This window comes from Gobio gobio (genome assembly GCF_949357685.1).
Source record: "Gobio gobio genome assembly, chromosome: 7".
Taxonomy (NCBI): Eukaryota; Metazoa; Chordata; class Actinopteri; order Cypriniformes; family Gobionidae; genus Gobio; species Gobio gobio.
In genome coordinates this window covers 23,823,290-23,849,136 of record NC_137103.1, presented here as the reverse complement: position 1 = coordinate 23,849,136, position 25,847 = coordinate 23,823,290, and the positions used below count along the sequence as shown (strand labels likewise).

At 37.6% G+C, this 25,847-nt stretch overlaps 1 protein-coding gene across 2 annotated transcripts in view; it reads right to left on the bottom strand.

Moving 5' to 3' along the window:
* Positions 1-25,847, bottom strand: part of uxs1 (UDP-glucuronate decarboxylase 1) — a 111,501-nt gene that overhangs the window by 72,221 nt on the left and 13,433 nt on the right. Inside the window, exon 2 of one of the 2 annotated variants that reach the window (XM_079821026.1) lies at positions 3,074-3,101. The exons of the other annotated variant lie outside the window; for it this stretch is intronic. Coding sequence (XP_079677152.1) covers positions 3,074-3,101 — 28 coding nt within the window. The remainder of the gene's footprint in view (positions 1-3,073; positions 3,102-25,847) is intronic. 2 annotated transcript variants of the gene reach the window in all.

The following is a 25,847-nucleotide window of genomic DNA, read 5'->3' as shown; positions in this document are numbered from 1 at the left end:
ACACAAACATCCACACTTGCACAGCAGAGCTTACTGAAGCACACAATACACTCCCCTCAGCTCACTCTGGACACATGATGAAGACACTCAGAGTCAACAGTACCTTATGGTGGAAGTTGATCTATAATAACGCATGTTTTCTATCAATCTCTCTCTTTGGTTTCAAATCACAGCCCATTGAGCAGGTCTGATCTCTGATTCTGATTAATGCACAGTGCAGTGATCCTTCACAAGGGGCTTAAGATACATGGGGATACTGAAAGACAAGGGCCACTCAGTATCGATCCCCACAGAACGTGACAAAGTTTCAAACACCAGTCACCAACAATACACACATCAGTTATTTGTGATGAATTTGTAGTGTAGTGCGTTAACACATATAGAGATAAGATATTCAATAAGAAAAATTAGGAAAGTGGTTGTTCCATTAAATATCATTGGTCTGAAACCCTGGAAATGACTGAACTAATATTTTAAGGGGTCTATACATTTTACATATTTTATTTAAACCTATTCTGCAGAATACTACCAACTTTCCAGCACAATCAATCCATCGCATCTAGGGGTGTCGCAATATCTAATGCTGCTTCATTAAGTATTAATGATAACCATGATATAAAAAAAAGATTAATATCATGTTTATACTACACATATGATAATATCCTTAATAATCCAACATCAGTCTGGTTAACACAGATGTTGTCTGGTTGACATATAGTATGTGGTGGAATTGCTCCTTGGCACTTTGTTGCCAGCCATCAGAAAATAGAAAAAGAAGACACAGTGGCCCTCATTTATCAATCTTGCGTACACCAATTTTCCAGCGTACACCTGGCGTACACCCAAAACCACGGTGACTTTGAGATTTATCAATATGGACGTTGGCGTACCGCACGCTCAAATCCTACACCAGCTCAGGAGGTGGTGTACGCACGTTTTGAGTTAGTGCGAAAATGCGCAGAAAAACAATTCCTAACACCACAAAACGCACTGACAAAGATATGCTATATTATGACCCACTGTAACAACAACAACAACAACAACAACAACAACAACAAATAAAGCCCTATTCGCACGGGATAAGTATTATCTGGGGACCTCGTGTGATTTAGAAATTACTCCCCCACATCTGAATTTTGCGTGGCGCATTCGCACGAGATAAACTGTGATTTTACTCGAATTTACTGACTTATCTCCCGGATATGATGTTAGGCCTACTTGAAAATGTTTTTTCGTTATATAGCTGTATGAAATTATAAACAGTCGTATCGATATCATTTTGATTGTTTTAGTAATAGGCCTACAAATAATTTCGTATAATAACAATATACGACGGAAGATTCAGTTTCAAAGCTAATGTAAAAGTGCCCATTTAAGCGAGTTGTCATTGTACTGTTCTGTTTTTGTGTTTTTCATTAAGAATAATATTAAACACACCATTCAATTAGGCTACTCCCAAATTGTGCTCATTCTAAAGTGAAAGTAGTAGTCTATAATCCGCGCGGCCGCACGGGAAGTCATAACGGTGCGCATTATATGCAGCCTAGCTCCATTCTTCGTGAAAGATAAAGATAGAAATGCGCACAGGACACAAAAACCTTGCAAAAATTATATACGATCCGCCTAATCCCGGCCAAATAGATGCCGATTCGCACAGGACTAATATTATCACAGGACCTCGGTGTCCGGCGAAATATGGTAGGTCATTTGCGGGGGAATTTTTACTTTACATATTACAGACATGGCCGATTTGCACGGGATTAAGATCACAGACATTCTCTGCAATTATTACAAATCACCAGAGCTCCCCACATCCCGTGCGAATAGGGAAGTAATTATAAATTTAAGTGTTTATTTTTGTGCAACATGGACTTCAATGTTTAATTTGTGTGACTTTACCAAAGCATTTGATATTCCTCCAGTTGCGAGCCTGTGCGCTTTACCTGACGTTGGTTAGGCCCGGTTAGCTGCGCACGGACTGGAACTGAACATAATTCAGACTGACAAAATAATAAAAATTACATTCTTCTTCTTTTAAATAATAATAAAATAAATAATAATAATAACGAAATTCTTCTTCTAAATAACAATAAGCGTCATTAATAATACAAATCATAATAATAATAAGAATCTAACAAATTGTCATGCAATTATATTAATGTGAATGAATGGTACTCCACATCACATCATCATCACTATTGTACACCCGAATACATGTGATGTGATACGAAATTAAATGCATATCATTTCAAAACATGTGCTGTAAAATAATGAATTGTGATAGGTAATTTCTCATCCAAAAAGCTATTTAAACTGGATTTCCACCGTACACCTTTTTGTGGGCGCCTTTAATCCCACTCTTTAAACTCCCAAATAAAACAATTTTTTTTTTTCCACTTCCCTGGTGATGGTCTCGATCTCCACGTCAGAGAAGTTTCGCTTCATTGCCGTCTTCCGAGTGTCCATGGCGTAAAATGAGGGCGTGGGGGAGGCATGAGACTTGAATATATAGGGGCGTGTTATTCTAATGACGATCGTTTTCAGCACGGCATTTATCAAGGGCAGGTTTTGCGTACGCCTGGATTTCAGAGGTGCGCACAGCTTCATAAATCAGGCGGTGAGAGGAGTGTAAGCATAATCTTACGCCAACATATACGCCCGTTTCTACGCAAGATTGATAAATGAGGGCCAGTGTGTGTACCTATCACACAAAATCATGTCGGATGAGCTGACAGGTGAAAGTGAGCTGCACCTGAAAAAAGATATCCCGCCAGTGTATTCGGTAATAAAGACATAACAAAAAAGAGGTGAGATAGAGACGGATAGCATTATTTATTTTTTCCAAATTTCTATAGATTATTAAAGATTATTTATACCATGATTCTTTTTGGCCCACAGAAATTGTGATATTGTGACAGCCATAAGTGTAATGTGATCAAGGTCTTCTAATGATAACAACTCTGAAGAGCCCATCTGAGCAGAACTACTGGTAATCTGACATGACATCTAGTTTTCCCAACATTTACAGACTGAGCGTGCAAATAAAAGAACAACTAAGAGAAATCATAATTACCTCATATTTGCGTAGGTTCCCCAGACAGCTAAAAGAAGAAGACATGAAACATCAGTACCAAACCTTTAACATTGATTCTCAATAAACAGTTTTACAGTCATATCCATTACAACATAACTAATAAATACACAGTAAAGCAGTTAAGGCCGGGACACACCAAGCCAAGTCAGTGATCGGGCTATGTTGGGCATCGGTCGGCTTAGTTTTTCTGTGTGTACCATAGGCTTAGTTTTTCTGTGTACACCATAGGCACTAGTTGGACGTCGTTTTTTTGGGCCAATTCAGCAAGTTGAATTGGTGTCGGGTCATTGGTGAGAGAGGGAACTCTGATTGGCTGTTCAGCTTAGCAAACGAGAATAAATGAGAAATTGATGAAAGAGAGCAAAGTCAATACGGTACAGACGGACAAATTTGAGGTCATCTTGCCTGAGCATTCGAATGCACTAATATTTTCATAATAACATAACTGGAATTAAAAAATTGATCAGCGTGATTGATATTCAAAATGGTAAGCAAGCGCCATATATGCAATCCTAGTTTTGGTTTCCCTTTTTCAATGACGAAAATAGACTATTGATATCTGCTGATACAGATATTCACGTACACGCAGGAGCAGAACGCACATGCTAGTTAGCCCTTTTGGTGTGTTCAAGAGCAGCTTTTTGGCCGAGAAGCGACAACACAGTCAGCTTTCGACGCCGCTAGTTCTTTGACGTTGGATATGTTATCAAAATACAGTCAACATTTACCTGTACATAGAATCTCTTAGAATACAATTTGCATTTAGAAGGATGTACTTTTACTTCATCGTCTACAGTAAAAGACCTGGGTGTTATTTTAGACAGAAACTTGTCTTTCGAATAGTTCATATTGTTACATAAAAAAAGCCTTCTTCCACCTCAGAAACATTGCTAAGCTATGCAACCTGCTATCTATTTCTGATGCAGAAAAGCAGGTTCGTGAATTTATGACCTCTAGACTAGATTACGGTAATGCATTACTAGCTGATTGTCCTGCTGCAACCTCAATAAACCAAAATAAGTCCAAAATTCAGCTGCTAAAGTTCTTACCAGATCAAGAAAACCTGATCATAGAACACCTGTTGTATCATCTCATGCTACTGACCTATAAGGCCCTAAATGGTTCAGCTGCTGTGTGTATTTAACCGACCTTCTATCGCCCTACAATCCATCATGCTTTTTAAGATCACAAAATATCCAAGTCCACTAAAGGAGGGAGAACAATTCTGTATTTGGTTCCTAAACTCTGGAATAGCCTTCCTGATAATGTTGGAGGCTCAGTTTAAATCTAGATTAAAGCCACATCTCATTAATCAAGCATTCACATAATGCAAATCCTAACCTTGTACTCCAGATCAAATGCACAATTATCTTTGCTGAGTTTGCTCAATGTTATGAACAGTGACTACGCTAATTAATTTTCCATTTTCCATTTGTTTCCATCCGTTTTATCTCGGGATGCCCATCACAAGGTAACTAGACAGTACGTCAGCTCCAGTTTGGTTCCAGCCTCTTACAAAGACTTCAGATGAACCAATTCCTGCGAGGACTTCAGTTCAGATGACACCAACTCTGATGAAATCAACATGCACCAATGCAAAATTTTTCATATATTGTAATCATTATGTCCACAAATTACTTCAATGAGCTCATTGTTTCTACCTTAAATTATACATTGTTAGCTAACTGTGATTTGCATATGTACATTTCTGAAATACATTACTTGGACACAGCCACCTCTAATAACAGATCACTCTAAATTGTAATGTAGGCACATGCATTTTATGTAAAGCTGCTTTGAAACGATATGTATTGTGAAAAGTGCTATACAAATAAATGTGAATTGAATTTAAAGCAGAGAGAACATGCAAGTGTAAATGTTTGTTTAAAAGGTCATAAATCCCCCTATTTTAGCACAGTTTAGTTCTCACCACAGTTTTGAAAAATAATAATCTGCGAAGTGGAGGGGGAAGAGGGGAGACCGGCAACACAACTATTCTGATTCAGGTTTTTTTTTTTTTTGCTCTCATTGAGTTAAAAGCATCAAAGTGAACAAATATATTTAACATGGGTTTGTAAGCTCACAGTACATTACACAAATACACCCTACAATTTAAATGCACAAATAAATGCACAGCCGTTTGCATTTGCACTCAGCATCGAAAATATATATGAATGTTGCACTTTTAACATTAATATAAGATGATCGGTAACATCAAGGGGATCTGAAAATGCCACGCAGATTTCTTACAGCGAAAACACTCACTTGTGATCCATGAAAGCGTCTCTCTATACATGATCTCACAGTTTGAAGTGTTATAGGAAAGCAACACATGTTGGCATGAAAAATTAAGAGAAAAGATGAATCTGACTTGGGTATGTAAGGTCCAACCTCAATAAATAAATTAATTATTATTACATTAATAATGTAAACATCTGCCCAAGTAACTCAGTTTCTATTGAAGCCAATACGGAAGAGATTGAAACTGCAATTCATTGACTGGCCGCTAGAGACAGGCTCCAAAAGGGAGCATAATCCCTATGTTAAAATGGCCAACTTTACAGCAGAATAAAACATGTTTACAGCCTGGTACAAAATGTGGTTTTGGTCTATACAGCTAATATTGCCCTTCATGACAACTGTGAGGGGGGTGAATTTTTGTATAACTCATTAGTTTAAATTATATTGAGCCTTAAAGTTCTGGATAATTAAGGGCATGGCCATTTTGAGTGACAGGTGGGTTGCCGTTTGTCAGCTGTCTGTTAGTCATCACGTCACCTCAGCTCCAGTCCCGCCTCTTTGCCCACCTACGAGTGACGTCACGAACACAACGTCCATATTTTTTACAGTCTATGGTGTGAACAGAAAACCTGCTCTTCAGAGGAGAGTTAGAGAGGTAATTATGCAAATCCCTGTGGTCCCAATCTGGTCAGTTCTTTACCAGTGGCCTTGCTGCTGTCACCGCAAATTCCTTGGTGTCGCGTGATTTACAGCAGGCTGTTTTGTGCATGGCCAGCTTGCTGTGTGCCACCTGATGCAATGGCAACACATATATGAAGAGAAACAATCTAAATCACACAGTCCATTTGAGGGGGGGGAGGGTGTCGAACCAGGGCCATCGCAATCGAGGAGGAAGAGAATGGCAGAAAATATAATTTAACCCAAATTTTAGGTTCATGGTAAAGGTAGACAATCTTATGGTGATTGACTAAGAATGATAAATGCATGTTGATGTAACAGCAATGTGTCTTCAATAAAGTATTATGTTTCTCTTTCCAATTTTCTTTTTCTGATATTGCCTGTGTGAACATTTCATTAGGCTACGTATTTCCAGATTGATTTAGTTAATTACATCTAGTGCTGTTTTATTTTTTATTTTTTTAATCTATATTCAAGCAATAATGTGGGCTATTTGTTATTCTCAAAACAGGGATTAAAAACGAATTGGTTCATTTTGAGCTAAATTGATTTTTTTATTCCGGTTCCAGAGTTACCAGTTAGAACAAAATAAAATACATATTACAAAAATATTAACGAAAATCCGGATAAATGGTGCTTGACAGGGAATGCATCTCCACAGCATAGTTACCGGTGTCAGTCACAAATACACTATATTGCCAAAGGTTTTGAGACGCCTACCTTTACATGCACATTGATGACATCCCATTCTTAATTCGTAGGGTTTTATATGGAGTTGGCCCACCTCTTTGCAGCTATAACAGCTTCAACTCTTCTGGGAAGGCTTTCCAGAAGGTTTAGGAATACAGGGAGTGCAGAATTATTAGGCACGTTGATTTTCTGATCATATTTTTTTTCCAGGCACATTTGACCAATTCCAAACCACAGTAATCCTAATAACTACTATTAATTTAGTATTTAATAATGTATAAGTGATATATAATTGTTCATGAAGGCTGGAAATGAAAAACACCTTATATTCAGGTGTGCAGAATTATTAGGCATGTTTTCTTTTACAGATAAATTGAGCCAAAAAAGAGATTTAACTCAGACTGAAAAGTCAAAAATTATTAAATGCCCATGAGAAGGATGCAATACTAATGCAATACTAGACATTGCAGTTAAGGCGTGACCATTGGACAGTGAAATGCTCGTTGGGTCAGCAGGGTCAGACAAAAACATGTGGCGGAGAAAAGACACCTGTTAACCGCAAAATAATTAAGAATTAAGGTGAAGAATTAAGGGTGAAACCATCAGGAACCCTTTAGTCTCCAGCGCCACCATTTTCCAGAGCTGCAACCTACCTGGAGTCTCCAGAAGTGCAAGGTGTCAGGATCTCAGAGACTTCAGTTAGGTAAAGAATCCTAAAAAATGACCCCCACTAAATAAGAATCATAAGCTGAAGTGTTGTAAAATACATGAAGAAGTTTTTTTTATAGGCTTTATAGGTTTTATAGGTTGAGAATGACTCTTGAAGGACCAGCACCACATCCTCTAGCTCCACTGTTTGAAGAATTCATCTTCCAGAATCTGGCAGTACGTTTTGGGAGTTCATTTTAGTCCATCCTGAAGTCCGTTTTGCAGAGATGGACTAAAAATGAACTCCCAAAACGTACTGCCAGATTCTGGAAGATGAATTCTTCAAACAGTGGTACTAGAGGATGTGGTGCTGGTCCTTCAAGAGTCACTCTCAACCTATCTGTCCATAAAGCCTATAAAAAAACCTTCTTCATGTATTTTACAACACTTCAGCTTGTGATTCTTATCTAGTGGGGGTCATTTTTTAGGATTCTTTACCTAACTGAAGTCTCTGAGATCCTGACACCTTGCACTTCTGGAGACTCCAGGTAGATTGCAGCTTTGGAAAATGGTGGTGCTGGAGACTAAAGGGTTCCTGATGGTTTCACCCTTAATTCTTCACCTTAATTCTTAATTCTTTTGCAGTTAACAGGTGTCTTTTCTTCACCACCTGTTTTTGTCTGACCCTGCTGACCCAACGAGCATTTCACTGTCCAATGGTCATGCCTTAACTGCAATGTCTAGTATTGCATCCTTCTCATGGGCATTTAATACTTTTTGACTTTTCAGTCTGAGTTAAATCTCTTTTTTGGTTCATTTTATCTGTAAAAGAAAACATGCCTAATAATTCTGCACACCTGAATATAAGGTGTTTTTCATTTCCAGCCTTCATGAACAATTATATATCACTTATACATTATTAAATACTAAATCAATAGTAGTTATTAGGATTACTGTGGTTTGGAATTGGTCAAATGTGCCTGGAAAAAAAATATGATCAGAAAATCAACGTGCCTAATAATTCTGCACTCCCTGTATGTTTATGGGAATTTTTGACCATTCTTCTAGAAGCGCATTTGTGAGGTCAGGCACTGATGTTGGACGAGAAGGCCTGGCTCACAGTCTCCGCTCTAATTCACCCCAAAGGTGTTCTTTCGGGTAGAGGTCAGGACTCTGTGCAGGCCAGTCAAGTTCCTCCACACCCATGGACCTTTATGGACCTTGCTTTGTGCACAGTCATGTTGGAACAGGAAGGGACCATCCCCAAACTGTTCCCACAAAGTTGGCAGCATGAAGTTGTCCAAAATGACTTGGTATGCTGAAGCATTAAGAGTTCCTTTGACTGGAACTAAGGGGCCAAGCCCAGCCCATGAAAAACAACCCCACACCATAACAGTTGTGTAGCGTGTTCCCGGCTTGAGACACACATACAGCACTATGTCCGTTTGGATCTTTTGAAATGCAATTTGGTCTTATAAATCAATTCCTGTTGAGAAAAGTGTAGGGGAACTGGCACTTTCAGAAATGAAAAGAAAGAGCTTAAGTGAATAGGAAATAAAATAATACAGACTTCAACACATGCCCAGTTACATCTGGTCAACTCCTTACAGTTGCAGTGGCTAAATTATTTTTAGTGCTGCCTGTCAGTACTAGTAGGCATGAAAATTGTGTTTTGGGGCAGGTGGGTAGCAGCGGTAGACTGGTTTGTCAAGGTCACTCACTTTCTGAACAACTCTGAGTCCTGGGGCCTCTTTAGGGATAAAAAAAAAAACCCTGGAACAGTAATTTCTCAAAGTAGCATTCCACATGACCCAAATTCATCTTTCTGAATTTCTACATCCTGGTTTTGGGCACTCTAGTGATTTCAAACTTAAGACTATGTAATATGTGTAAGTGGTTGCAGTTGTCTAGACAGTCTTGGCTGAGTATTAACTAATTGTCTGGCTAAATCACCAGACCAAGCTCAATCTTTTAAGATTAAACATTGGTCTGGGGAGTCTGACCTGTATTTTCTACAGCACAAGAGGCGTGATCTCCGTGTCTTGTGCTTGCAATAAAGCCATTTCACGCCAATTAGTGGCCATGCAAAGTGGCCAACTATTAAGATTTTTCAAATAGGGATGTTAATGAATGAATAGATCGATTAATTGTCAATAATAATTGAATCAATAAAAAATAAAAAAATCAATCGTGCTCAACCGCAAATCACTTAAAGCAGACACAAGGAAATGAAGCGAGCGCGCTGGAGTTATTTTGGGCCCATTTTAAAAGGCTCTTAATGACTAGAATGTGTGTGCATTCACAGCCTTTTGTTTTGTGCAAATGTAAGTTGTAATATTGTGTTTATTTTGTGTAGGCCCATATTCATCTGATTTATCTCATATAGGATGCATTTGGTTAAGAATTAACGTGGTATTAAAATAATTTTCAGCTTCCGCGCACACTGCTCAAACAGCAATGCTTGACTAATAATAACTATGATTGGGACTGTCATGTTACATAACATTATAAAGAGAACAATATTGTAACAAAGTTTTGTGAATTAATTTGCTTTATTTGCTGTTTCAGCGCATTGCTCCAGGAAGAGCACATCCACAGCAGGAGTTACACATTCTGACTAGCACTCATCTGAGGCGGCGTTGGTGACACAATGTATTAGTCATTATATTTGATTATTAAATAAGTAATTTAATCAATTATAAATCACATCAACTCATTTTACAATCCTACTAGCCCTTTATTTAGACAACAACAAAAAAAAAATTTTTTTCCCTCTTGAAATTTTCCCACACTTTGTATTTTCTACCCGGCATTTTACTGCATGGACCAGCCATTTTAGCAATCTGTAACTGCGCGACTTCGCCAAGTCCTGTGGAGTTTCTTTTTTTCTGCGTCTAACCGACTGATTAAAATTTAGTCAAAAGTAACGTTTAGTCGACTATTAGGGTGGGGCCCTATATCAATCAAAATATTTAAAGCAAATGTTAACTTTCAAAGTTTTCCTTTCTAGATTTACAGTCTATTTTGGTGGAAGCAAAGAAATTACTACTCACCGAGTCAAAATTATTTTTGCTTGATTAAAATGAGTTAAAGCAACACAATTGCTATACATTATACCACCATTTGCCTCACGCAGTGCAGCAAATCTCCTTCGCATAGAAACGGCACATTTTAGAGTGGCCTTTTATTGTGGCCAGCCTAAGGCACATAATAATCATGCAATAATAATGCAATAATCATGCGGTCTAATCAGCATCTTGATATGCCACACCTGTGAAGTGGATGGATTATCTTGGCAAAGGAGACGTGCTCACTAACACAGATTTTGACAGATTTGTAAACAAGAAGAGAAATAGGCCTTTTGTGTACATCTACTGTCTTCGATCTATGGAGTTCAGCTCAAGAAAAATGGGGGCAAAAACAAAAAAGTGTTGCATTTTGTTCAGTGAAGTTTAGACCTGAAAAATAATTGTTTATTTAATTTGTATGTCTGTTCTGCTGCTCGAAATTTGATTATTTGTTCTTATTTTGTTACTGACTGTCTCTAACAATATTTAAAATGTATATGAGTTAGGCAAATAGTTTTTACAGTCATAACCTTAACCTTATTTATTAAGGATATATGGATCAAAAACAATAACTAGACCCATTTTATTTTATTTATTACTTTTTTTGCGGTGGGGCGGTCCAGTGAAAATTCTGGTAGGGGAAGTAAAAAATTGAACCACTGGTCAAACTGGCATTGAGCCCTGAAATATATTCCCCCCCCAAAAAAACACGGACACTCAGAATGCAGCAGATGCGTCAGATATCTTTTGGTCAGTATTTTTAATATAAACCACAATTTAAAAACAGTTAAACTCTTAAGACACACTTGAAGACCCCAATGATGAGTGTCCAGAGGTTCTTAGCCTTTTCATTATTTTATACTGCACAAAATGTATCTAAATAACTTAAGATGTATCACTTATAACTAATCAAACAGATCTACACTCACCTAAAGGATTATTAGGAACACCATACTAACACTGTGTTTGACCCCCTTTCGCCTTCAGAACTGCCATGATTCTACGTGGCATATTGATTCAACAAGGTGCTGAAAGCATTCTTTAGAAATGTTGGCCCATATTGACAGGATAGCATCTTGCAGTTGATGGAGATTTGTGGGATGCACATCTAGGGCACGAAGCTCCCGTTCCACCACATCCCAAAGATGCTCTATTGGGTTGAGATCTGGTGACTGTGGGGGCCATTTTAGTACAGTGAACTCATTGTCATGTTCAATAAACCAATTTGAAATTATTCCAGCTTTGTGACATGGTGCATTATCCAGAAAACATTCCCCACACCATTACACCACCACCACCAGCCTGCACAGTGGTAACAAGGCATGATGGATCCATGTTCTCATTCTGTTTACACCAAATTCTGACTCTACCATCTGAATGTCTCAACAGAAATCGAGACTCATCAGACCAGACCCATTTTTTCAGTCTTCAACGGTCCAATTTTGGTGAGCTTGTGCAAATTGTAGCCTCTTTTTCCTATTTGTAGTGGAGGTGAGTGGTACCCGGTGGGGTCTTCTGCTGTTGTAGCCCATCCGCCTCAAGGTTGTGCTTGTTGTGGCTTCACAAATGCTTTGCTGCATACCTCGGTTGTAACGAGTGGTTATTTCAGTCAAAGTTGCTCTTCTATCAGCTTGAATCAGTCGGCCCATTCTCCTCTGACCTCTAGCATCAACAAGGCATTTTCGCCCACAGGACTGGCGCATACTGGATGTTTTTCCCTTTTCACACCATTCTTTGTAAACCCTAGAAATGGTTGTGCGTGAAAATCCCAGTAACTGAGCAGATTGTGAAATACTCAGACCGGCCCGTCTGACACCAACAACCATGCCACGCTCAAAATTGCTTAAAATCACCTTTCTTTCCCATTCTGACATTCAGTTTGGAGTTCAGGAGATTGTCTTGGCCAGGACCACACCCCTAAATACATTGAAGCAACTGCCATGTGATTGGTTGATTAGATAATTGCATTAATGAGAAATTGAACAGGTGTTCCTAATAATCCTTTAGGTGAGTGTATATGCACTACAATTTGCATATAGATCAAATCTAGCTGTGGATGATGCTATATCACTGGCTTTACATACTGTGCTCCAACATTTAGAGGGCAGGGATACGCAAGTCAGGATGCAATTTGTTGATTATAGTAGTGCCTTCAATACTATCAGAGCTTCTATTTTAATACCTAAGCTATTGGACCTGGGCCTCTGCAATTCCAACTGTAGGTGGATACAGGATTTCCTAACAGGCCACCCCCAGACAGTTAGAGTTGGCACTACATACTCAGCTACTGTTAAACCCTGGAGCACCTCAAGGCTGCTGTCTCAGTCCTCTAGTATATAGTCTGTATGTATACCTATAAATGTATTGCAAAACATCCCACTAACAGTATTGTGACATTTGCAGACAATACTACTGTGGTAGGACTCATTGAAAGCAATAACGAAACCTACGAGCCTATAGGAATGAGGTGAGTAATTTGATCATGTGGTACAGCAGAAACAATCTGTCCCAATATGTGGGGAAAACCAAGGGGGTCATCATAGATTTCAGACGGAACAAACCCACACATACACCTGTCTACATTAATAACTCTTCAGTTTAAATTGTCAATACCTTTAAGTTCTTAGTCATCCACATTTCAGACTCCCTCTTATGGGTCCTTCCTTATGGGCTTTATTTCCTGAGGTGTCTCAAGAAATGTGGTATGTCCCTTAACATTCTACAGAACTTTTACCGCTGTACAATTGAGAGTATACTGACAGGTAACATTGTAGTGTGGTTTGGCAAAGCTACTTCACATGACCTTTATCTTCTGACAAAGATGGTCAAAGCTGCATCTAAAATCATTGGGATACCACTTGAACCGCTCCAAAACATTTACTGGAAACGCAGCACTAAGGAGGCACTAGGTGTTATGCATGATTCTAGTCATCCTGCACACAATCTCTTCTCCCACCTTCCATCAGTGAGACGTTTGCAGAGCATCCCAACGTGCACATCACGTTTCAGGGATAGTTTTTACCCCCAGGTAATAAAGCTACTGAATGATGGTACAACAGGAAAGAAGGCTGAGGTCTGATCTCAAGTTACTATGTTTACTGTGTTTGGATGTTTTAAATGTTATTTGTAATTGTTATTTATTGACTGGTGCTGAGAGAGTGCTAAGGCACATTTTATTTCATGCTGTGGTACTAATATGCATATGACAATAAACTTGAACATCATTAAACATAAACCAATCAGACGAATAAAAGCAAAACTATTTCTCTGAAGAGATATCCAACACATTAATCAAACATTTCTTGCAGCAAATCATATTTAACCAGCCAGAAAAACTGAAGAGTAAATCTCCCATCAAGCATGAGATTTTATGAATATTCATAAAGTAGCATGATCACGTACAGGACCAGAGGAAACCATCTGCAGCCCTCAAGGGCAAATCTGATGTTCTGAATAAAATGAGATAAAAACATCCGTATGTTCAAATTGAACAATGTGCTATACTACAATATGCTACCTTGGAGATTGCTCGTTATATCAGAAATATACAATAACAAATACGCAAAAAATAACATTATGTCCAGAAATCAATTTCAGTAGTACATCAAGTTTCATTTATACAGAACTCATGTTTTGTTATGTAGCTTTATCCTTACATCTACTATAATACAATACAGCCTATTGATAGTCTCGAGAGTATTTACATTAGTAAATAAATATGTAGATCCGAATTAAAGATTTGTCCTAATGGACTGGTGGTAGAATTTTTAAGCATGGCAATAGTTCTGGCTTCAAATTCGCCCTCATATAGTTTCCTTTGTTGTTGTTTTTCTCATTTAAATCAAAGGTGTTCATCAGTGATTTGTATATCAAAAAATAGAGTCTCCGGAACAGCCTTAAGCGATAGATTGAAGAGCTTGTTTGTGAACACAGTGCACGAGTGCCAAGAGGACAACGTTGCCTTCTGCCACTGATACCAGTGGCAACAAGCATTTGGCATGATTTCAAAAATAACACATTCCAGCACCAGACTGTCTCTTATTTAACAGAAACATACTAATTGCTAATCAACTAGAGATGTTTCGTTTGTGGTACATCCATGCTTCAAGATGTTTCAAAAGTGGTGGGGACATGTCCCACCCGCAAATCACGCAGATGGCAAAAAAATAAAAAAAATTTAAGGAATTACAGTAGTTACATTTTATTTAATTACATTTAAAACTATTAGAAGATTGTAATTCTAAAAAGAGTGTGGTCATGTTTGTTAAAACCAGAGGACCTTAAGCTAAATTTACCATAATTCTATGGGTGGCCAAAAATGTAATGTGGTGAATAAAGTAGAATACTTGGGTCACACCATTAGAAATTATTTAAATGATGATGTGCAGTGCCAGTGCTGCAAGTTGTATGGACAGGCAAATATGTTGGCTCATAAATTTGATATGTGTGTATACAGATGATGTTAAAATAGCTCTTTTTAGAAGTACTGTACTTCACTTTATATGGTGCACCTGTGCAGTAAATATAGTAAAGCTTAATTAAAAAGTTGTGCAAGGCTCCAGACTGCGACCAAATGGTAGCATTTTTCGACCTTTTTTCCTGCTGGTGAGACTAGATTTTGTTGGAGGTCACACTGGTGATCCAGTGAGAAAGCGCTTGAATTCACCACAGTATTAATAGCTTTGCTACTGCGAGACCTAGTGGAAGAGTTCGACGCAGAACTCTCGGTTATAAACCACAGATATCAGCGCTGACATAGAAACCAGGAGAAGCATCGAAACATTCAGGGGTTTCAGTCCACAAAATAAACATTCACCATGGATTTAATGTAGTAACACCCCATGGTATTGTGGAAGAAATAGTCAAATGTTTTTTTTTTTTTTTACATTATTCATCTCAAGATTCGTACAACCTTTTGAGAGTGAAATTCAGGCACTTTTAAGGGCTTTCAAGGGCTTCACACATTTATCCAATTTTAATATTTTTTATGTGATTATTTTTAAAACTAAAAGTTTAAAGGTGTAAGCCACTTTGTGGCAAACAAGCACTTTTATTTTAAAAAAGACATGAAATTACCACAATAAACAGTAGATGGCAGCAGAGGAGCACTTATTTGACTTTTTAGACATTTCCACTCCTTAAAGGGTTAGTTCACCCAAAAATGAAAATTCTGTCATTAATTACTCACCCTCATGTCGTTCGACACCCGTAAGTTCTCCGTTCATATTCGGAACACAAATGAAGATATTTTTGTTGAAAGCTGATGGCTGAGAAAGGCTTCAGATAGGCCTCCATTGGCATTCAGTACATTTACACTCCCAAGACCCAGAAAAGGCACTTAAAACGTTGTTACAAAGTCCATCTCACCACAGTGACTCTAAAATAATTTTACGATGCGACGACAATAGTTTTTGTGCGCAAAAAAAAAATCAAAATAAAACCCTTTATCCAACTTGTTATTGCCTTCCGTGTGTGCCTCCACGACGCATGCGCGAGAATATAACGTAGCGCCGGGGTTCGGGAATCCATGAAATGCACACTTTAGTCCCATTTTGAGAACTACGCCGAGACCTAAAGCACGATCAATGTAGAATCCAACAGCTTAGACACGTGCGTCTTCCTCTGCTTGTCAACAAATCGCTTCTGGGTCATCTGTCCGAACGCCGGATCTGCGTCATATTCTCGCGCATGCGTCGTGGAGGCACACACGGAAGGCAATAACAAGTTGGATAAAGGTGTTATTTTGATTTTTTTTTTTGCACACAAAAACTATTGTCGTCGCATCGTAAAATGATTGTAGAGTCACTGTGGTGAAATGGACTTTGTAACGACGTTTTAAGTGCCTTTTCTGGGTCTTGGGAGTATTAATGTACTGAATGCCAATGGAGGCCTATCTGAAGCCTTTCTCAGCCATCAGCTTTCAACTAAAATATCTTCATTTGTGTTCCGAATATGAACGGAGGTCTTATGGGTGTCGAACGACATAAGGGTGAGTAATTAATGACAGAATTTTCATTTTTGGGTGAACTAACCCTTTAATATATTGGAAAAAATAGGAAGTCACAACGTCTCAGAAAAATAACAGAACCCCGCTCCACTCCCTCCAAAAAAAGAATCAACTTTTTATTGTACAAATTATTAAATTGTTCAAGTTTTATGAACTAAATTAATTAGACAGGCTTTTTGATTTTTTTTATTAACTTAATTAACCATTAAAATGGGAGAGAACAGATTTTGGAGAAAATGTGGATTTCATAGGGCCCTAAAAAATTTTTTAAACTTTTAATAAATTGTTGTTAAATTGTATAAGTTCATGTTTTGAATTAATCAGTTATGTTAAATTTCATTTAAGTATTTAAAAAAAAAGCAGAAATATTTTATATATATGGCCAATATAAACCGGTAATTACTGCAATTTGAAGCTGGCACAAGAGTCAGGCTGTTTTTGAGAGGATTATCCCACAAAGGGCATCGAAACCTCTAGACATGTGGAGCGTGGACAGGGAATGGCATCAGCAGGTTGGGACAAAGATAAAACCTAAAAAGAGTGACCCAAACAAATGGAAAAAAAATCCCCTAAATGGCACAAAAACCTCTAAAACAAATGTGTCAAAAAACATCTGAATGCAATCTTAATAACACAAACAATTTCTGAAATAAATTGCATTATAAGATATTCCATAACTAGGTCAAATCATCTGCATTCCTTAATAGCCAAGAAACTAGGTTACAGGTTCTTGTGGCAATTTGAAAATGTCTAAAGGCAGCTCTTGATGCAATGAAAACTCTAGAAGTCACAGGTGATGGGGACTAAATATAGCACAGACTAGCAGTGTTCATTTAGCATGGAGGAGATGAATGGATTGCATTAGTGAACAGCAGAAATTGTCCGAAGGGAAAAATGTGTTAGTATTACCGAAAATAGTGGTGCATGATGTCTCTTATGTCTCTCAGGATATATGCACATTACGAAGGCTAAGAAAACAAAATGTTTGGGAATCATTAGGAAATGTAAGGAAAGGAATCATTATTTTTCTAGTGAAAAAACAAAGCCTTTATGGTTTTATAGACACAAAGTTCTGTGGCCTTTTGTTGACTTTCTGCTCTGGTGCAGAATAATGTTTAAAGCTGGTTCTGCCCTGGTTCTGCGTGCTCATGCTGTGTGCAATGCAGTGAGATGACCAGAGCACTGACCATTAGCCGATTGATTTTCACTGATCCTCTTTAATCTCCTGCTTTAATCTCCATCTCTATGGCTTTAGACACATAAACCAACACTTCACAGCACCGACCCCCATAAAGCCTCATGGAAACCTCAGCTGGTAACTGTTCTGCTTCTCTGTCATACATCGATCTTACTCAGGACAGGATTTACATGCAAATCATTAGTGGTTGACTGATAGTGTCTTGGAGACGTTGCCACAGTTCTTTTGGATTTAGTCTGTCTCCATTTCTTCATGTGATCACAGACATACTCAGTGATAGTAAGATCAGATCTCCGTGTGGATCATATCGGCTGTTGTCAGACTCCTTTTGGATACAAACATTTCACTGGATTATTAAAATTAATGGCAAAATGAATGTTTGGAAATGTAAACTGATATTTACTATTGACGCGCCACAGCAAAAAATATAAATAACTGACTTAAAACCATTTTTTGGGTGAAAATACTAATGTGCCTAAGACATTTGCACAGTAGTGTAAATATACAGATATAATGACAGCAAAAGAGACACAAAACCGTTGAATGAGCAATTATTTTCCCTGGGCACTCAAAATTAATTTGGAAATGTGTATTATCCATTGACAAAACTGTCAATATTGTAAGCTAAATTTACAGTCAACCCTATTAATGCCAAAATGTCCAAATATTCACAAATGAATCTAGTCTGATGTCACTAAAAAATTACATAAAAATAACTTTTAAAATACATTTACATTTACAACTATTAAATGAGATAAAACAAATTACTTGAAAAGGTATCACAAATAAAATATTAGAATTCCAAAAACCTACGATCCATACATTTTGAACATAACGATAAATCAGGAAAATATCTAGCCAACTTGCTTAAATGTAATATGGAAAAAAACCTTATACCTATAATTATACCCACAAAATATTAACATCTCAGACATTTTACAAAAATCTGTACAATAACGATAAAAATCACAATGATAAAGAAATTTGTGTGTAACATAACACTCTCCTAACTAAACTTAACTTTTAAGAATTAGAAAAGCCAATAACAAATGACAAATATAAGAAAAGCTCTCTTTGAGCTACCAAACAATAAAAGCACCAGGTTTAGACGGTTTCCACCCAGAATTTTAAAAATAATGAATAATTTCACATTAAGGGATTTACATCCATTTGTTTGAGTCCCTCTCATTTAGGTTGTGTCTAAATACCGTCCTTGTCTTTCCCCTGTCCACACTCCACATCTCTAGAGGATTCAATGGCCTTTCTGGGATAATCAATCATATGCACAAGTTACAGACCTATGTCCCTCATCAATACTGACATGAAAAGTAAAGCATTAGCTGCATGGTTAGAACAGTCATTTCAAGTCTTATTCACCCAGATCAAACAGATTAAAGGGCGTCACTTATCAGACAACATACGCCGGCCGCATATTTAATATAATAAATATCGGCAAACCACAAAATACTACAATGATTGTATCACTAGATGCTGAAAAAGTCCATTGGAATTTCCTTTTTGCAACATTAGAGAAATATTAATTCGTTGGATTAGAACATAGTACATCCAAGGCTTAAATTATCACTAACAACATCATATCACCATCATTTCAGTTACAAACGAGGGACCAGACAAGGATGTCCACTCTTTCCACTCCCATTTGCATTATTAGAACACTTAGTAGCTGCAATAAGACAAAATAATAATATCACTGGCTTTTCAATCACTCATAAAATCTCACTTTATGCAGATGATATTTTACTGTACCTACAAAACCAGAAATGTCACACATAGAAGTTGTCAATATCATTAATGATGTTTCTAAAATATCACATTTTACAATAAAATGGTCAAAATCTACTCTTCACTCCATTACTTAAATCTATAGAATTTGTCGTCATCTCTTATAGGAAGAATCGGTAAATGGTAATCATGGTTAGATTTAGAACAGGCAGAATGTAAAAAGATTTCATTATCCGACTTGCCATACATTACTGATGCAATTAAGGTAATCCATAATAACTCGTAATAATCCAATAACACCACACTACTCCTCTTCTATATGGCATAACCCGGATTTCAGCATTAATAAATCCCCGCTTATTAATGAAAAATGGAAAATTGCTGGCATCACACATTTACATCAGTTTTTTTTGGGGGGGGGATTAATACAAAAATATAATTTTGGCAAAGATCTGTATTTTTACTACCTACAAATTAATCATGCGTTTAGAACTAAGATTGGCAACCTCCTTCTTGAAACTGTGCCTCTTGAAAAAAAAAAGGGGGAAAAAAATCAGCAACTCTAAAACAAACAAAAAATAATAATAATTGGTAACACTTTACTTGAAGGGGTGTGCATAAGAATGACATGACATTTTTTTGTATGAGAGTTTGTATGCATGTTTAAATGACAAATGTCATTAAGTGTCATTCGCTCAATTATGTCATTTTTAATGCAAAGACTTAGTTATGACAACTTGACATAAACCATAAACATGACATAGCAGATTAATTATCAAACTTAAGTATTAAAATATTAAATATTATCAAAATTAAGTGTCAATACTCTGTCAAATTATTTTATAACAGTCTCATAAATATTTTTCTTGACCTAAACTATGGCATCATAGAGGAAATCGTACAAAGTCGTTGAAAACTCACCTCAAAATGATAGAGTGGCACCACTGGTTAAGGTGTACACCATTATGATGGTGTTTTAGCTAGACTTATCCATGACGTAAAAAAACATTTCAAGAAAATATAAATGTTTGGGATGCTGCAATTAACTGTTTTTGCAGTGATATGGACCAAATGCTGCATGGCTTAACCCATCATTGTACTGTTTTCATTTAATTTCGGATGAATCAGTGTCCAAATGCAATAAAATATAAATTTTATCCATGTTAATTATTATTATTATTGGATGATTGATTTTATTTCTCGAACACCTATTCATATTTTTAAGACATTTGAAATTGTCTATTATCTGACCTTCTGTTGGAGCTGGTGGAGGAAACTTAAAAAAAATAAAAAAAATAAACTGAAAAATATTTGTGACGCTGTTATACATTTTTTTTGAGTATTAACACTTAATGACATTTTAATGACAAATTCAACTTGTACCACTGAAAAAAAAATCATGACATTATAAATAATGGCCTCAGTCAACATCAAAACCAACCACATGACAGTTTAATGTTAACTGTATAAAGCAAAGTAGTTTCTTAAATTTGATAATTAATCTACTATGTCATGTTTATGACCGATTTATGACAGGTTATGTTGTCTTGGTAATGTCAAGTTGTCATGACAAAGACACTGACAGGTTATGATGTATTGGTTAATGTCAATTTGTCATAAAGACATCTCAAATAATGTCATCTTTGCATTAAAAATGACATAATTGAGAGAATGACACTTAATGACAGTTGACATAAACATGCATACAAACTCCTTCATATTCATGACATGTGTCATGTCATTATTATGAAGGTGTCATGTCAGTCTTATGCACACCCCTTCAAGTAAAGTGTTACCAAAAAAATACTAACCAAACTATAAACTATATTAATAAGAAAAAATATAAAATATTCAATACCTTTACGACCTTAACATCTAATCACAGATGTCAATTTCTGTAAACAAGTCTGCTTAAATAAATGTAGTTTAAGCAGAAATACCAACTAATCCAATTTAAAAAGTAATACACAGAAAACACTTAACTCAACACAAACTGTTTAAAATGGGAATGACAGAATCAAACAAATGTGTACACTGCAGTCTCAATACACAAGAAGATTACTTTCATGCCATCTGGTCTTGCCCCCAGTTACTACATTTTGGAAGGAAATCACAGGAAAATGATTTGTTTACTTTAAATGTAATATCCCGGCAAACCCGTCATTATGTATTCTAAGCGCATCACAATACCCCCCCCCATCTATCTTTATACTTTACATTTGGTAATGTTACATTTGGTGGTATCGTTTTGCATATTACTAGTTAGTATTTTATGCATGTGTAAGGCATGTGTATAGGTAGAGACTTTTATCATTATTAGCACTACTACTATTAGGTATGCGTGTATATTCCGGCTGTCAATCGATTTGAAAAAATGTATTGCGATTAATCACACTTTTGTTGTGTGATTAATCGCACTCTTATTGTGAAATTAAGCATATGCAATTTCTAATTAAAGGGGTGGTAAACCACGATTTCACTATTCTAACTTTAGCTAGCATGTAATGTTGCTGTTTGAGCATAAACAACATCTGTAAAGTTACAACGTTCAAAGTTTAAAGCAAAGGGAGATATTTGCTTTTAAAGAAATCAGTTTCTAATAACTACAGCAAACGGCCAGTAGGCGACTACACACATTCCTCCAGGGTTGGTGACATCAACAGGCTCAATATTTACATAAACCCCTCCTCCGAGAATATTAAATAAGGGGGGGGGGGGGCATTTTGTACTGCGGCGCTGTTGTGGTATAGTTAGGCTGGAGTGTTGTTGCCGCGATGCCAAGGAAACGCTGTTATTTTCATCCGGATTGCAGATCTGGGGTACTTGCTCTGTTCAGCCTTCCTTGGGACGGGGGTGCGTTGCAGAGCGTTTAACATACTGCATGTTATATGCACGTGTGTTTGAGACGGGGAACAGGCGCGCGCGGGGCTCCCTGCAGCACATCTCACGGAGGAAAACATCCACCGTCTTCGCGATTTCAATGCCGGATTTGCACAACGTCAGCTGCGTGAAAAAAACACTGCCGGTGCGTGGATGCACGACGCGCGCGCTGCACATTTCACGGAGGACAACTTCCACAAACTTTGCGAGTTCAATACAGGATATGCACAACGGCTTGTCCTGAAAGCTGGATTTACAAACAGAAGCTGTTTACGGGCCACAACCTGCAAGTCTGATTTATATTTCATCGATGTGTTTTCCTGTAATAGGTTGTAGCAAGGAAGTAAACAGATGACAGCGCTGTTCTGCAAACCAGTCTGTTAAATGCTCATTCATACTTAACGTTATCCGACGAACACCTAACGTTACAAACACTAACGTTAAAATCTCAACAGCGAACCTGGCATTAGTGTAAATGATTCTTTGATTAGAGCTTTTATGTATTGTTTATCTACAGGCATGCTAAACATGGTTCTGTGTGTGATTTGGCTAACTTACTAGTTAAAGCCAGTGCTTAGTGTTCGTTTTGGGTTAGTTCTTGCGACAGATATTTGGCTATAATTGTTTTAAAAATACAAAAGTTAAAGTGCCATTCAGTAGCGATCATTATAGATCCGCAGTCTTTACTCTTGAGGACTGAACAGGTTCTGCTCGATCATCTTCACTCAAATGTTCTGGGTCTGATTCGGGCTCATATGGTTTTATTGACGCCGCTGTTTCTAATACTGACCAAAGCACAGCCTCCGGTAAAGGTAAGGGGCGTGACGTTTCCGACAAACGTGCACTGCGGTTAGCGAATCACAACACACTGGGCCAGCTAACCAATCTGAGCCCATCGCGTATTTGAGGGACTGGCTTCATACAACCCGGAAAGCATCAGACCGTTTTACAAGGAGGGACAGAGCAGTGTAGAATAAAGGTCAAATATATGAAAAATAAGGCAATTTTTTTTTTAAACGAAGCATGAACACATGTTACAGTGCACCCCACAAACACAGTCAAGCCTTCAAAAGAATGTGTTTTACCACCCCTTTAAACACTTTTTGTCATTTGCTATATTCAGCAAAGTAAACAATCAGATTGAAGGGTGATTCTCACAAAACTGTATTTTCTGCAAGCTTCAAGGATCATTGTAGACTGTAAAAGGACACCAAATAACCAAATATAAGGAGTCCATATAATTCTATTATATAATACATTTATATACACCCGAGCACCCATGAAAAAAAGACTTACAGAATTAGTTTTTACAGAATTCACAGTATGGCTGGTTTGGTTGGTTACGATTTGACCAACCAACCAAAAAAAAAAAAACTTGGTTAATTGAACATTTGACCTCGGTTTTCTTTTTTTCTTTTTTTTCTTTCCTTTTTTTGCCCTCATAGTTCACTGATAAGGTTTGTACTGTAATAATTTTTTACTATTAATAGGTGGGATATTTTTTTCTAATGTAAAGTGCATTTCTTTGTGATTTTAAAATACTTGAAGGAAACGGTTCACTTTCAGCAGTTATTGTCTATGGCAGTGGTTCTTAAAGTGTGGTACTCAGGCTGCCTCTAGTGGTACGCAGAGGAATCACTAAATAAATGTTAAGACGCATCATTTAATTTAATCTTTTTTTTTTACATTTAAGTACAGTACAGTTTAACTTTACAACACATTTTAATTTAATCCTTATTTAATTATTTGATTTACCTGTATGTAAGCAAAGTGCAGTGTTAATGTACAAACTGTGTATTTACAATGTTAAAGTGGCTGACAACAATAAATATCCTTATTAGGAATAAACTGTCTCGTTTTTGAACTGTGCAGAGGTGTAGCTGAATAGTTAGGCCTACTGCGCTACTGTATTTTACTGTTGGTCATTATGGTGGTACTTGGAGAGACAAATATTTTCTGAGGTGGTACTTGGTATAAAAAGTTTGTGAACCACTGGTCTATGGGGCAGATTTCGGTTTGTTGTACATCAGATACAGATAAATTAGCACAGTAGGCCTACACTACATTTATTTGAATGCATTAATGAGAGCGTGATTGTGTGTGTGAATTAGTCATACCGTCTATGGAAGCTTTAGCGTAAGTTCTGCCAGGAAGACTTAATTGTCATGTCACTTTAATTTTATCTATCCAATCACATGCTAAATACCTGGGTATAAAAGATCGGTACTTACTCATGTCTGAGTTCGCAGATGCTGACGCTCCCATTCACCGCCATCCTCCCCACCACCTCCAAGTCAAATCCTTCCCTACATCCACCCCACCACCACCAGGATGGTCCCTTCCATACCTCACGTGGGGGTCGGCTGCGCCTCTGCCTTCGTCTTCAGGCAGGATATGCAGAGTCCGGACCCTCAGATTGCGAGCTACGGACGGGGCCTATGCCAATATACTTTATTGCTTGCTGGGTTGTTAATAAATGGATAATTGTCACAGTATTTATTCTCCCGAGTCTTTCTGGCAGAACTATTAATTATAAAGCTGTGGCTTGTAGTTACGTCAAAAGGTATTAAAATCTATGCTATAATGGTTCAGTTTCTAAGCTTCTTTAGTGATAAATCACAGGACGGCGTTGACAATGAGTTTCTGCGCTCCTCTCTGTGCGCGATCTTCACGTGATGTGCGAGCGATCTACTGTCTGAGTGTTCATGTGTCACAATATATCAGGCATTAGTTCAACATAATACACATCTGATGGTCTAAAATCGCTTCAATGTTCAAACTGGCAGGCCTTAAAACACATACAAATGACAAAGTTTTGTAAGGACGCAAGTGAAAGTTATCTGGCATCGGGGCTTGCACGCGCTGTCTCTGTGTGTATCAACGCATAGAAGATCGGCGATTAACTTACCTGTATAAACTATGTAAAACATGCAATTACCATAGTAATTGTGAGCATCTAGAGACAAAGATAACTGCTCCTGCATCTTTCCGTGTCCCTGCAAACTGCACTTGATGTGACTGACGGGGCGGAGTCACATGACTAAAACCGAAATGACCGACATGGGAAAATTAGGTCGGTTAGAGGTTCTAAATTTCGGTTTCGATTACTTTTCGATTAATCTTCCAGCCCTAATTCACAGTGTATAATATGTGTACAGAACAAAAGTCAAAGAGTCAAGAGTCAAGCCGCCTTTCCACTGCACACGACAAACGACAGCCGTTGTACCGGAAGTCATTCATTTCCAATGGAGAGTCATACAGGGGTTGCGTGGGGTTAGCCTGGCTCCGCCCTCCTACGTACTTCCGCTCAATTTTCATTTTCCTTCAGTACTACGTCTGGTACTGCTGTATATGCTTAGGTTTTCGCCCGAACAATTTTTTACCGGTCCAATCAGCGAACAGAGGGAGTGGCTGAGAATGATGACGTTGATGTCGTGCGCTAGTTTGAGATGTAGTTCAGTAATGGCGGGGGTGAAAAGATGCAAGTGTGTGGGACTGGCACCGCTGACGAATGTCCAGAAGTTAAAGCAGGAGTGTGGTGAGGTGGACGAGCGAGCGAGATCGGTGTGCGTGATTGAGAATGAGACACCGGTCTCGAGT